This window comes from Diabrotica undecimpunctata, chromosome 3 (assembly GCF_040954645.1).
Source record: "Diabrotica undecimpunctata isolate CICGRU chromosome 3, icDiaUnde3, whole genome shotgun sequence".
Taxonomy (NCBI): Eukaryota; Metazoa; Arthropoda; class Insecta; order Coleoptera; family Chrysomelidae; genus Diabrotica; species Diabrotica undecimpunctata.
Window position 1 is genome coordinate 100,399,207 of NC_092805.1, and position 15,382 is coordinate 100,414,588.

The window sequence follows — 15,382 nt, forward strand, 5'->3', positions numbered from 1 at the left end:
CGGATAAGATACAAACTGAGTAATCGCTTCAATTTTGTTGTTGAAGTCACTTAATCGGGTATCGAATTCATGCCTCAGTCTGGTCAACATTTCTATATGTGTACATCTCCTGTGTAAGGTTGAACGTTTACTACTTCTTTTTTGATTACTTCTTTTAAACAAGAATAATGTTTTAAATTTTCTTCCAGTAGATTTTTTTCCCATAGTTCAAGTTTCGCAATGAATGACTTTACTTCGGAAATCATTTGAGGAATACTTTTTTCTTTACCCTGAAGCTGCAAATTTAGTTTATTCAGCTTTTCTGTGACATCAGTCAAGAATCCAAAATTTCTCAACCATGCGGGTTCTTCTAATGTTGAGTAGTCTTCTTTACGCTCCTTAAGAAAAGCGATTAAAGCTGGTAGGAGCTCATAAAAGCGCCGAAGAATCTTCCCCTTGCTTAACCAGCGTATCTCTGTATACAGAAGCAATTCTCCTTATTCTAGATTCATTTCTGCAATTAGAGTTTGGAACTGTCTTATCTACAAAGCATGAGCTCTTACTTAGTTTACAAGTTTAACGACGACTTTCATAACATTGTCGGCATTTAAAAATTTACCACAAAGTGCTTGCTGATGCACGATGCAGTGGTATGTTAAAAAATTTGGAAACGTGTCATCTTTGCGGCAAAGGGCAATGAATCCGTTATGCACTCCAGTAAACGCTGGGGCTCCGTCAGTTGTAATGCCAACCAGTTTCTGAAGTGGAAAGTTTTCAGAGATAAAATAATCTTGAACGGAAGAAAATATGCCTTCACCTCGAGTCCGATCTTTTAAAGGAATAATTTTAACAAATTCTTCCTTAGCAGTAAAATCATCGAATATCATTCTGACAAATATGGCTAGTTGGGACGTATCACTAATATCTGTGGACTCGTCAAATAGTAAGGAGAAGAATATACATCGCTGTAAGTCTGTCTTCATCTGGGAAACAACATCTTCTGACATATTTTCCACTAGTCTAGTTACGGTTCGCGCTGAAAGCTGGAGGGAGTTTATAGCCGACATTATTTCGTATTTATTTTTAAAACCTTCAAATAGGCAGTTTGCAGCTTCTACAAAACATTCCTTGATGTACTCGCCATCTTCAAAGGGTTTCTTCTTTTTGGCAATAACTTGAGACACTTTGTAAGAAGCTAGAGTGGTGGCTTTAGTTTTATCGCTGACTTGTAATAATACAGACTGCTGTCTAACTAATTGATTTTTCAACTGTTTCACTTTCTCTTTTCGGATACTACTATTGGCGGGATATTCTGTGTTTATTTTTGGATGAGTACTATTAAAATGTCTTTCGACGTTACCTTTTTTTCCAACTGCGATACTTGCGTGGCACAATAAACATATACACTTGCCTTTCACTTTAGTAAAAAATTAATAGTCTTCCCACTCTATATTATGAAAGTGATAAACTTTTGATTTCTTTGAAGGATTCATTTTTATAAATAATGGGTTCACGTCACGATTAAAACTATGTTCTAGCACTCGTGAAGGACTAACAAATAATAGTAACTAAGCCGGTAAGCACGTTTAGGCGACAACCGCTAGTGAAAACTAAGAATTGCGCAAATGTGGTAATGATAAGTATTTTCAGCCCCGGCACGTTTAATCAAGACGGCCGGGGATCGAGACGGGGATCGAGCAATCTTTTATGCTTGTATCGTCAAAGTTAAGTACATTGGTTTTGGATTTATGTTGCTAGATTTCTTTTAACCTTAGTAGTTTAATATCTGCTACAAGGGTATGGCGAGTCAGTTACCGATATTATTAGAAGAGGTTCCACTTTATATACGTAAACACGGGGTTTTTACATGACGGTGCTCCTGTGCATAACGAACTAATACGTGGCAATCTTAATAATCAATTTGGTGAAAGATAAATCGGAAGCGATGGACCGGTAGGACGAATGTCACCAGATTTCATGATATGAACGATAGAATCTGAACTGTATGTCAGAATATTTCTTTACAAATGCTTCGTCATGTAAGCAACTCTTTCAATGGTCGGTTTCCTAATGCGTTTAAACGTGTTTAATACTACGTTGTTTTCTTTAAAATTATATTTTAAATAAATCAGATAATTGTATACACCAGTTCGGTTATGTAATAATTATTTTAAACTATTTATATGAGAGTGATTATCCATCCAAAAGAAGAGGCTAATTCCAAATCGCCCTATTTGCGATTTTCTCAATGCCTCTATATTATAATTACAAGGGGAAATAGATCTTTGTTCAAATTATGTGGTAATTTTCTATATACATATTTTTTATGGATAGTGTATCAGCACCTTCTTTAATTCGGATTTGTCTTGTTACATTTATTGGTCCTCGGTATGATTTACACAAGGTGTTTTATTTGGTCAAGTAATCATTTTTTTTTTCTTATTCGTGTCATTCTTTGTTCATTTTGACAAATCTACTTTTTATCTTTTTTAGGTAATAATTCCTACAACAAATATTTATCAACTAATTATTATCCGCTAGTAACTAATTTAAACTAATATAATCTTAATAACAGCATCTAGTTCAATTTAAAGATAAAAATTCACAGCTGTCCTAAAACCTTATAGAAAATATTTACTATTTATAAAATACGCACAACGCTGAAGATATTTTTAGGCTTGGTATCATATTCCTCCCCCTTTTCTATAATATATAGTAATTACATAATATTCACTTCAGAACGAATTATCTTCTGAAATGTACTGTTAGGTAAGTAAAGATTGGAGTTCGGTTTTAACGATGATGGAATATAGCTGTTTTGAAACACTTAACTGATTCATAAATAATTAAATACGCATTAAAGGATTATTTCAAGATTGTAAATGAAGTTGAGGCATGAGATCATTTCAAAATAATGACTTTCGACATAATCAATATTTTTGGCTTTTATATAAATGGGGTAATGTTTGGCATTTGGGAATCTTAAAAGTTTTCCTAATTTTTTCTATTCAAAATTTGTAATATAATAAAATGAATATGCATTGGAAATAAAATTCATTGGGAATGAAAAATGGACCAGAAATATTAGGTGAAGAACAAAAAAAACGGAAAGAAAGACGAAATATGTAAATTAGGTCTTGAAATAGTCTTGAAAAAGTGTACAGGTTAAAAAAAGGGATTATAGATAGAGTTTGAAGAAGCAAATTTATATATTGTATAGCAATTACTAAAACTAAGAAAAAAAGGACAAGGAATGCAAAAAAAAAACAGTGAAAGGACATATAATTGTATATAGACGAGTAGAAGAAAATCAAAGAGCTACGATGCGATAGTATGCAGCGGCGGATCCAGCATTGTTAAGAGAAGGGACCGATCGACTAAATTTCTAGATAATAATAATAATAATAATAATAATAATAATATAATAGTGAGTAATAAGTGAGCAACTAGAAAAACAAATTACTAATTTAAGAACTTATTTTCAGGTGCAGGCTAAGACATCTACTCTACATCGCGCGATTTGTGCAGTAGATGATCTAACACCGATCAAACTGAGGGAACCAGAAATGCGCATAAACCATCTTACTAAGGACGAAAAAATGCGCACCTGGATAGGTAAACCTCTGCACGGGCGACATCCCAATGAGGTCAGTCAAGACTATCTCGACAATATAGCGTGAAACTATTGGCTGACATCAGGAAAGATGTTCCCTGAAACAGAAGGTTCACTACTGGCCATTCAGGATCAGGTTTTACCAACCAAAAATTACCTGAAATATATCATCAAAGACCGTCAGGTCCAAAATGACAAATGCCGATATGGATGTCAAGCTCAGGAAACCATCCAACATCTTACCGGAGGCTGTCAGGCATTTGCTGCAACTGAATATAAGGAACGGCACGACTCAGTAGGAAAGATCATTCATCAAGAGATAGCTGTCAAACTGGGACTTCTTCAAACAAACCATCTTACATATTATCAATACGTTCCTGAGACTATACTTGAGAATGACAACTACAAGCTATACTGGGACCGCACTGTGCTCACAGATCAAACAGTGGCACATAATAGACCAGATCTCATACTTGTTAATAAACTAAAGAGACAAACAACAAATAAATAAATCAAATATAAAATAAATAAATCAAATCAAATAAATCAATCAAACAACAAGTAAATAAATCCTACCCAAGCCAAGAAGAAATTCATGAGTTTTGGGGAAACCATATTTCGACGCCAGCTACTCATAATAAAAATGCTGGATGGATTGAAGACACGATAAACAACTGTCAACACTACAGGAATATTCCTTATGAGCCTTTCACCACTGAAGAAGTTTCGAACATTATCAAAGAGCTTCATAACTGGAAATCTCCTGGACCAGACGGAGTTCAAAACTTCTGGCTAAAGAAGTTCTGGAGTATTCAGGACCTTTTAACAGTATTGATTAATAATATTATTTCTAATTCACAGGAAATACCATCATTTCTTACTCAGGGAACCACTTATCTAATACCGAAGGATCAAAATAACACCCAAGATCCAGCCAAGTACCGCCCAATTACTTGTCTTCCAACTGTGTACAAATTGGTCACATACTGTGTGGCCCGGCGTATCTACCAACACTGTACTCTGAACAATATCATAGAGCCTCAACAGAAAAGATTCGCTAAGGGCTCCATGGGCTGTAAAGAACAACTTATCATCGACTCAGTCATTTCTAACCAGGCATACACCAAAAAAAGAAACCTTTTTACTGCCTTCATTGACTACAAGAAGGCTTTTGATTCAGTACCGCATGAATGGCTTATAGATATATTAAAAATATATAAAGTCGATGATAATCTCGTGACCTTCTTGAAACATATAATGGCAGAGTGGAATACTAAAATTCACCTTTAAATACCTGGTGAAACCAATATCCCTATTAACCGGGGTCTTTTCCAGGGAGACTCGTTAAGTCCACTTTGGTTCTGCCTAGCGATGAATCTAGGCAGAACCAAAGTGGACTTAACGAGTCTCCCTGGAAAAGGAGGAGACAAATCTAGGAATAATACTAGTTTAAAATTTTAAACAAAAATAATAACACCTACACATATCATTTACGACCTAACTAACTTCTACTGATAAAAATAAGGTACTAAAGGTTCATAGTGCATTACATACTTAAGATACATCGACAGCGGAAACTTCTACATACACCGGAGATATAAGTTGATCCTTAAACATTAAATAGAGTCAATTTATTTAATAATTTTTGCGAACTGGCTGATCATGACTAACAGAGCAAATATTTATGTATATATGTTCTCAGACAGTAGAGAAAAGTTTCAAAGTTAAAAGAGTCCAGAACAAACTGGACATATGAATATAAGTTGCAGTTAGCAGAACACCGACTCTAAGTTTGCAAAGAAACATTTTTGAATACTTTTAACATAATATATATGATATGGTTAACTAAGCTATTCAAAAAATTGATAGTCAGGAAAGTGAAGGTTTTATACCTAGACTTGTGCCTGTTCGCACATATAAACGCATGTTTATATGTGCGATCATGGAGATCATGCATATAAACTCTATTCCAGCATAAGAATCCCACTAGGCAAGAAAAGAACAACTAAGATGTATTTTAATTAGTATTTAACGCTTCCCAAATTATATTCACTGTAAAATGTATGGATGTTAGAGAATCACCCATGCGATAAGCCAGCCATCAAAAGTTAGTATAGACACATATTGAATACTGAGTATAATATCGGCTTTTTGCAACGAAAAAAATTAGTGTCTCACTTGTAATCTACAAAATACATAAGCAGAGAAAAACCAAATACAAAAGGAATATGCTTTACCTAGTGCAAACATACGGATGTGAATCATAGACCCTACGAAAAACGGAATGAAGAAAGATAGACGCCACTGAAATGTTCTATTGGAGAAGAATGTTACGAATTCCGTGGACTGACAACAAGACAAATATTTCAATTTTAAATGAGCAAAATAGCTATCCAGCAAAGTTCATCAACAATTAAAATACTTTGGACATGTTATGAGAGCAGACACAGCGAACATGGAAAGACTTCTTACCCAAGAATAGGTAGAAGGCCACGAGGAAGATCTCCAACAAGATTAATCGATCAAATTACAGGCATATGAAAAAGATCTATGCATGAGTTAAAAAAAATTACCAGAAACAAAGACCTTTGGAGACAGACAATCACGATGACCACTACACTCTCTGCGGGGGGTCGTCAGGATTGAAGAGAGAGAGAGAGAGAGCGATATTGTAAAAAAAAGTGCTGCACGTGAAGCCAAAAATTGTGATAAAGGGGTTTCTAAGAAAACAGCAACAGTTGCAACTGCCTGGATTGATTTGCAAAAAAATATCCACACTTTTGTTTTTCGTCTTTATAGAGGGGTTGTCTGGAATCTTAAAAAAACATCTCAGTCCAGGACGCCGCCTGACTAACTTTAGTGCAAGATTCGTTCTTCGTACTCCCGGCGATAGTTCCCGGGGTACTTTAAAATGCCCTCTCGTCGCCGAGTCTACACCGAACGCCTACCTGCTAAACCAGACCCTCCTCTGTCATCCAGCGATCCGGAAGCGGAATGGCCGCTGTAAGGCCGGCATCACTTCCGAATCACTACCTTTATTCATTCATTCTCCATTCATACACATCCACACTCTATTCATCAGCAAGGAGGCTCCCTGTCTTGTTCCAGGTAGCGCGTAGAAGACACTCATCGCTCCTAGTTCGGCATCATTCTCAGATGGGCATTTCCTCCTTCCCCACAGTCTGACTCACGCATTCTAACTCATAAAGTGTGGCCCATTTTTCTAGCTTTACCTTTCAGCATCATTCACTCTTACCTTCAGCGTTGGTCCAGCAGTCTTTCTTCCTCTTCTTTTTTCTTGATCACTGCACGGATATAGCTGTGTATGTTATTCCAAACTAATTTATTTTCAATCATTCTCTCAATCATTTCTCTCACTGTAACAAAATTCACACCTGTCTCTCTCTCCATTCTGTTCCTTTCCACTATCCATCTGCTGCAATTTAACATCGTTATGTATCACAGTGTCCGAGTATCCACAGTATAGGCATTCATATGTATCAGCCTTTCCGATCCTATAGAGGTAGGCCCTAAAACACCCGTGTCCCTGTGAGCACCTGCGTCAGGAAATTATCCAATCGCTTGTGGCCACAGTCCACCCAATCTCTTATGTTCGGGATCAGCATTTTCGTCCACTGTGCCACATCTTCCGTGTTGTTCCATTCTTCTTGCCATCTTTCAACTGACCTTTCCCTTTCCTGTCTTCTCTCGGCCACAGTAAGGTTTGGACCTCTTCTCTCATAAAGCTCTTTTCTTTCCACCGCCAAAACATGCAACGGAACACATTCAGTGATGGTCCATAAGGCTGCCGCAGACACAGTCCTGTAGGCGCATGCCACTCGCAACAGACTTGTTCTGTCTACTCGTGTCATGAGACTCCTATAGGCCGTTATCTCTACCGCCTCGCTCCAGACTGGTGCCGCGTAGAGGACGATCGACTGCACCCAAATCAGAGGTATCATTGTTTTATTGTAAAAGGAAGTTTAAAGTGTATAATTTTACTATCTTTGATATTGGATCTGCGGAAGGTTATTGTTATGCAAATATTATAAACTATTTTATAATCTGTAAATAGTTATTTTGTAATAAATAAACAGATATTATAATTAATTAATAATTATATTTTATTTACTTCTTGTTAGTATGTAAGATGTGAATTCTTAGATACTTGTTTGAGTAAAAAAAATCACGTTAAGGTAAAATCAATAAAAAACTAATAGTAATTTCTTTATTTTAATATATACCAATTAGTTACCATTAATATGCACCTAATCAAAGAAATATACTTTGTTGAAATAACATTGTTGAAACCTCTTATAATGATCTTCACCTAAAATTCTTGAATATCTTGGTATTGTAACTCGACCTAAATCAGGACCTGTAATTTTAACAACAATGCGAATTTAAAAGTGAAAATCTGAGAAAAAGTTATAAAATATGGATTAAGAAAACTACAAAAATATTAAAAGTAGAGTAGAAGTAAAAAAATAAAATGGAAATTTTTTAAATAAGTAGTTCTCCTCTAAATTAAGCAAAAGTGTTTTTCATATCACGCGTAGATACACCGCCTAGATATTTAAACTTTATCATTTGTTCTATTATCTGACCTTTCAGATAATACCAAATCATCAATTCTCTTTCAGACCGCAACAAGCAACCATAGAACAAATACATCAAGCATTTCCGGCATTTTCAGACATTTCCCAGGCATTTGATAGGGTCTGCCATACTGGCCTCCTTTATAAAATCAGAAAACTTCTACATGTTCACCACTTCCTGATTCTCCAGTCCCACTTACAAGGCCGACAATTCTTCCTAACTCAGTATGAAGAATACTCTATCGTCGGTCCAATAAAAGGCTGAAGCTACTGAGTGCAGTCTGCTTGGGCCCATCCTGTACCTTTTATACACTGCCGACTTACCAGCGACAGTTAACTCTACCTTGATACAAATTGTAAATTGATTGAGATTACAAAAATTATATTTTTGTTTTTATTTTTTTTTTGTGGCTACAAATTGTATTAGTTTTCTAGTCCGGGCAGTACGGGCCACTCTGGAAAATAGGTTTTTCTGCATAGTCTTGCAAAAAAAGTTCCGTTTTAACAATTTTGTACGGTGCCTTAAGCAAATTATGATTATTATTTGTTTAAACGAAATTTTTTGTGCAATTTAAAAAAATGTGTCAAACAAAACAATGGATTTTTCGAAATTGTTTAAAAATTTTTTAAACATGTAATAACCCCTATTTGCTCCCGGAAATATGCAAATTTGTTAAGGGGACTATTTAAAATACACATGTAGACATGGATACGAACTACGTAATAGAGAATGAAGTAGAAACTCTAATCATAGAGGAAGTTCTCGAAGCTATTAAGGCCCAGAAAAACAATAAAGCCCCGGGAGTTGAAGAAATACCAGCAGACTTGTATAAGGTAGGTGGCGACCACCTAGCAAGTCACATCCACGCGCTCATCAAAGACAGTGACAAGAAGAGAAAATACCCGAAGACTGGAAGAAAAGTATAGTAGAAAGTAAAGACCGACAATGGATCAAAAATTTACAGTCAAACAGATCTTGAGTACATAATGGGAACATGACATTGATGTTCACAACGTGTTTGTAGACTTCAAACAGGCATACGAATCAGTCAAAAGGAACAAACCTTACAATATATTGGCTGAATTGGTAATACCACACAAGCTAATTAGACTTATTAATATCACAATGAATAAAACTCAGGCATGTGTACTAATACAAAACCACCGGAAAGACTTTTTCAAAATTTTGCAGGGACTAAAGCAGGGAGATGGGATGGCCCCACCTTTGTTTAACCTGGCACTGGAGTATGCGGTTAGGTAAATGCAAACTGGACGAGGAAACCTACTGACCAACCGAATGGTTCAACTGGCCGCTTATGCCGATGATATTAATATCATGAGTAGAACATCAACAGGAGCACAGGTAATATAAGCAGAGTTAAAAACGCAAACAAAAAGGCTAGGTCTGGAAATTTACACAGAACAAATAAAAATAACGATACAGATGAGAAGAAATATAGACCCACAAAACATTATACAAGAAAATGACATTGAAACGGTTGAATAGTTTACATACCTGGGAGTAGAAATATACGCCGAGAGACCAGAAAATTAAGAAATACGGAAAAAAAATAACGCAGGCAAACAGAGCTTATTTTGCCCTCTCCCATATATTTTGGTCTAAAAATGTCCACCGAAATAAAAAGATGAGAATCTATAAAGCCTTAATTCGACCAATAGCATGCTATGGCAGTGAAGCATGGGTCCTGAAAGAAACATCCAAAAGCAAACTCGATACATTCGAAAGGAAAGTACTTAAGAGAATACTAAGACCTGTGGGGGAAACGGAATCTTCAGAAGTCGATACAACAAAGAGCTTTATCAACTTGATAAGGAAGTACCACTGTCAGACTTCATTAGAATACAAAGATTGCAATGGGCCGGACATGTGATAAGAATGGGAGAGGATAGACTACCAAAAAGAGCACTGAATACTAGAATACGGAAAAAAACCAGTTGGAAAGCCAAGAAAGCGCTGCGAAGACACAGTAAACAGCGACGCACAAGCCCTTTAGGAGTCCGTGTATGGAGAAGATCAGCCACAGACAAGCAAGAGTGGAGGCAAAAAATAAAGGAGGTCAAGGCTCTATTTAAGCTGTAGTGCTGCAGAAGAAGAAGAAGACTATTTAAAATCCTCTTAAAAATTATTTGCATAAATATTATGCAAAAAACCAAAAAAGTCAGAATATTTTTCCCAGAATGGCCGACTACTGCAGGATTATTCGTAAATCCATTATTTAATTAATTATTATCAATGATTTTAATTTTAATGTTTCTTTAATAGATAGTTATTTGTAGGTTGTTTTTGTTTATTATACTTTGTATACATTTTATTCTAAAGCAGCTTCAAATGCAGCCACCAAATTGACGATGTGCATTTTTAACATTGACACTAAAACGTCTGCTAAATTGGGAATTTATATTTTACACTTGTGTAGCTGCGACAATGCGATCTGAAATTGAATTCTCCAGCTATCTCTATTTCCCTTTATGCGTCCGGTTTCTAGAGAATTCCGTTTCGAAGAACATCAAAGGTGGCACGTTCTCGAAACAATAAATTCTTCCTTTGTCAACCGTAACCGTAGTTCTATGCCGTTTCTTTCGTAAGTTTACCGCTCCATGTTGGAAAAATGTATTATATAGTTACAAACTCCATGATTTTAAAACAAATTAGTGTCTAGATTATTACGCCATGCAATGTTAAAACATATTTACATAATTTGAAAAACTGATTAACTAGTTTCTACAGTACATATTTATTTCACAATTATTTCCTATATGATCAGCAATCTTCAAAGATAGAATTTAATTAATTAACTCACTACATTTTCTGCCTTTCTAAATCGTCTTTTAATAAGTCTATTAATTAACAATATTTACCGGAATCCAGTATGTTGTGCTCAAATAAACAACGAAGGATACATACGTTAATATGAGCAGTAATTCAATGTAGATTAATTCGATAATGTTCTTGATATTATTGAGTACTTGAGGATAAATTTTATTGTCCGAAGAAAAATAATTTTATAGTGATTATTATTTACATTCTTTTTAGATGGCTGTGCCGCTTAGCTAAAGATTCCCTTCTTTCTTGTTTTTATTTAATCGATGGCTTCAAGAAAATATTAATCCTTTTTCTATTGTTTTATTTTTTGGTATGTTGCAACGATCTTAATTATTCGATCTAATGCAAATATTTATTGTTCCGAAAGCTCAATGCTTGTTTTCTCTTAGATAAATCTGGTATTGTTAATTATCTTAGACCCGATTGTATCTATGGCAGATTTTAATGGTTTTATTAACACATTTTTTTATACAAGTCGCGCATTGAGGAGGACTAAACCATATTATAAAACAAATTAAAAAACTGCCGATTATTTATCTTAAAATATGATTATTTGCCTATTTTATTACAAACTTTTGAGCCAAATTTACCTGTAAATCTTTAATTACACTGTAACTATTATCTTTGGGGAAAATCCAATGGTATTATTGTTAAATCGGTAATATTAATTGCATTAATTGTAGGTACCAAAATAGGATAATCTCTTTTAGGGGATATAATAATAATATGATTTAAAACTTTCCAACGGTTTCTTCCAATTACTTAAAACTCTTTTTCGAATTACGGTTTATATTTTTAAAATTACAATGATGAATTTCCTATTAGAACAACTAATAGTCCCAAAAGTTTTAATTACACTAGGAAACATTTGTCAGAAAAACCAACTTATCTGTTATTTAGTTAATGAAAAGTTCTGCTTCCAAAAACTTATTTCCCCACTTTCTTGCGTGATAACAACGTTTTTTTCATTCATCGGTAGAAAACTCATCAAAAACGTTTTCATATAACTGTTAAAATTTTCTATGTTTTTGTTATATATCGTTTTACTCATAAGAAAACTTGTAACTACAAATTTTTGTCAATTTGACCTTGGTGTCACCTATTCAAAAAGGACTGAACCTACATAATGCGTAAGTTCTTTATTTTCAAAAATTTACTCTAATTAATTCTTCTATTTCTTTTCCTTCTCATTCTTCTTATTCTTCTTCTTTAGCTTATTCTTCTTATTCTTCTTCTTCTTCAGCTTCTTCTCCTTTTTTGTCTTCATCTTTTTTCTTCTTCTTCTACTATTTTTTTTTCTTCTTCCTTCTTCTTCTGCTTTTTCTTCTTCTTCTTCTTTTTCTTCTTCTTCTTCTTATTCTTGTTCTTTCTTAGCTTTTATGTTCTTAGGAGTCGCTCTTCCTTACCGTTCTTTGCCTTTCATTTCTGTTCATCGTGTCGTCTCCATTTAAACCTCTTTTTCAAGTCCTCTGCCACACAGTCAGTCATTTCATCTTCTCCTCGGTTATTCTCTACCTCTCGTTCCCTCAATGTCTAATAGCTCTATCCTTCGTCCCACCCAGTTTTCATTTCTACATATGACATGATCAAACCATTGACCAATCACGTCGTTCCTGATCTTTGTACCTTCTAGTCTAACCCAAAATCCACCATAACATTTCATTTTAGCTCTCTTTATCTTTTTTTCTTGAACCCTTTTTACAGTCCATGCTTCACCACTCCCCCTGTATTTTTTTATCACAGAATACCATACTCATTCGCTTTCAGTTAAATTAGCCAGCCTGTATCCTTGGGGCAATTTCTCGATTTAGGCAATTTCTCGAACTAGTATCATTTTCCGTTACGTAGGCGCCAAGGTGTTTAAGTATTTCTACTCGTCCCAGTTACATTAACAACATTAACTGTTTTCCCCAAGTAATTCCATGTCTCCTACAATTCCTCTTACTCTCAATCACATATACCATCTTTTTCAACTGTCAACCGTAAATCCTTTATCTTCAATAGTTCTTCATCTTTCTTCATCCTTCATCTTTTTCTTCTTCAACTTTTCCTCCAATATTTCTTTGCTCTCCTCCACTACACGATATTATCCACAAAGAGCATTGACCGAGGGGTCCCCTCCTTTACCTTCTCTGTCAGTACATCCATAACACGATTAAACAGGTAGGGACTTAATGAAGAGTCTTGCTGCTAACCAATTGTCACTGAAAAACTTTCGGTCAATCTGACACAAGTCCTTACTGTGGTGTACGCTTCGTCTTGTCATACATCTTGTCTAGGAACTATGTTGTACGCCTTTTTAAGATCTATAGATACTAAATGTATCTTTTCTTTTCGCCGTATTTCTCTATTAACCGTCTTACAGCAAACAAGGCATTCGTTGACATTCTTCCTTGCATAAACCCAAACTGTTCGTCTCCTATCGATATTTCTCACCTTAATCTTCTCTCTACATTTCTCTTCCAAATTTTCATTGTGTCTCACATTAACTGTATTCCTCTATAGTTCTTACAGTCATGAATGTGTAAAATAAGTTATTATAATTATTTATTCGACATTCAAAAATCTCGTGTCCCAATGCGCATTATTGCCTAAAGAAATTCTTGTATTTCCGACATGTAGTACTGGTGCTCAAATTGCTGACAATGGCAATGATAATGCACAGTTTATGATATTTCTATTTAACAAATATTTTAGCCAACTTGCTGCTGGCTTCTTTGTTGTTATTACTATTGGTTTTATGTAATAAATTATCAAAAGATTTATTCCAGCAGCTCGGTACAATACTTGTTTACTATTGTCTGATTGATTAAAATCGTTTGCTCTCTTTGCAAAATATAAATATCTTTGCAAACTTAAATAACAGTTTTACTTACCTTTTAATTCAATAACTTTAAAACATTTAAAAAATACACTTAAATTACAGTTTTTAAATAATATTTGACGTTTCGATTTCACAGTTTTGAAAAGTTTTGATTAACATAACCCAACTTCAAATTTTGTTGTTTATAATTTTCACACAATTTTTTAAATAATCTTTTTTGCAAACAATTTCCGAAGAGTCGCTTAATTATATAAAAACATAATATTTAACTTGACATGTCACAAGAAAACAGTTTCCCAACCTTTTTGTCTTTTAGATTCTCTCGATATATTGGTCAATCCTGTCCTGTTTTATCGCTGATATCCATTATATTATTGGACACCGCGACTAGTATTTTTTATATATTCTAAATAAATACTAATAAGTAATTAACTAACACTGCCATTAATAAAGACGATTAATCATCGGGATGTTTTAATGACAGAGCCTTAATATTTGAGAATATTAATCTTCATTTTAATCCATGAGTAAGTTATACAACTTTTCCGTCAACTGTGTTTTTAATAAAATGGATGAGATAGCTTACTTTTAATTTTATTGTACTGTTATGGAAAAAAAAATAAATTACCTGGTTCATGAAGAAATTAAAAATATTAATAATTATAGAATAATTTCGAGCAATTCGCACAAAGATTATTGGAAGAAAGACAAGAACTGTATATATAGCCTCTTCTATTCAAATGTTAACCTCACCTACTCGTATGGTGATCTAGATCATAGTCATCTGGTGCATCCTGCTAGATAACCAACGAGACTCTGATGTGCGAATGTTTGCCGGGATAAGCAATCCACCATTTACTGGTTAACAGCTTCGAGCGGATGAGCTAATAAGTGAAAGGGCATTTTGTTGTCCTGAGATTGAGAAATTGGTCTCGAAGACGGAAGAACCAAAAAAGTGGTCAACGGCATCAGAATGCAGAAGACAACGAGAAACCACTGCATTAAAGGTCCCTGATGATATCTCTAGTAAAGCTATCATAGCAAACACAACTAAAGTGGAAATAGCTACTAATCATGGAATACGGAAACCAACATTCGGCAAAGGAGGTAATTCACCTCTAGATCACAGGGCCTTCCGGGTCGTAACCCAGAGAAACCCCTGTGACAGAACTGGAAAAGTGTCTCTAAAAAATTTGAAGTTGATTATCAACATTTGTACCTGGAATGTGAAGACAATCTAGTTTACACCAGGCCTCTAAGGAGACACTCGGGACACAGCAAAACAAAATTAGTAACAAAATATGGTGGAACGAAGAAATCGAATATATGGTAAAACAGAAAAAAGAACAGCATCTAAAATGGCTAAATACAAAAAATACTGAAGACCATCAAGCTTACAAAGAAACCGATAGACAACTACGAAAAATGATAAAACAAGAAAAGAATAAAACATGGGATCAGAAATGTCAAGAAATCAATACATATATCGGAGGGAAGCAATGTACAGAGTTATGGAATTTTAT

General features: G+C 34.7%; 1 protein-coding gene across 1 annotated transcript; it reads right to left on the reverse strand.

Moving 5' to 3' along the window:
• Window positions 1–542: 542 nt before the first annotated feature.
• On the reverse strand, window positions 543–13,057 carry LOC140435984 (SCAN domain-containing protein 3-like). The gene is made up of 2 exons (XM_072524695.1): window positions 12,997–13,057; window positions 543–1,396 (listed from the first exon to the last, which is right to left on the reverse strand). The coding sequence occupies exons 1-2, from the start codon at window positions 13,055–13,057 to the stop codon at window positions 543–545; spliced, it is 915 nt and encodes a 304-aa protein (XP_072380796.1).
• Between the last annotated feature and the right edge of the window lie 2,325 nt (window positions 13,058–15,382).

What these genes read in the sequence shown, in the direction of transcription:
- LOC140435984 (XM_072524695.1), bottom strand. Translation starts at nt 13,057, where the DNA reads ATGAAGAAAGATGAAGAACTATTGAAGATAAAGGATTTACGGTTGACA. An exon ending in GTTGACAGTTGAAAAAGATG is followed by an intron (nt 1,397 to 12,996) that starts GTATATGTGATT and finishes TTTTTACTAAAG; the next exon opens with TGAAAGGCAAGTGTATATGT.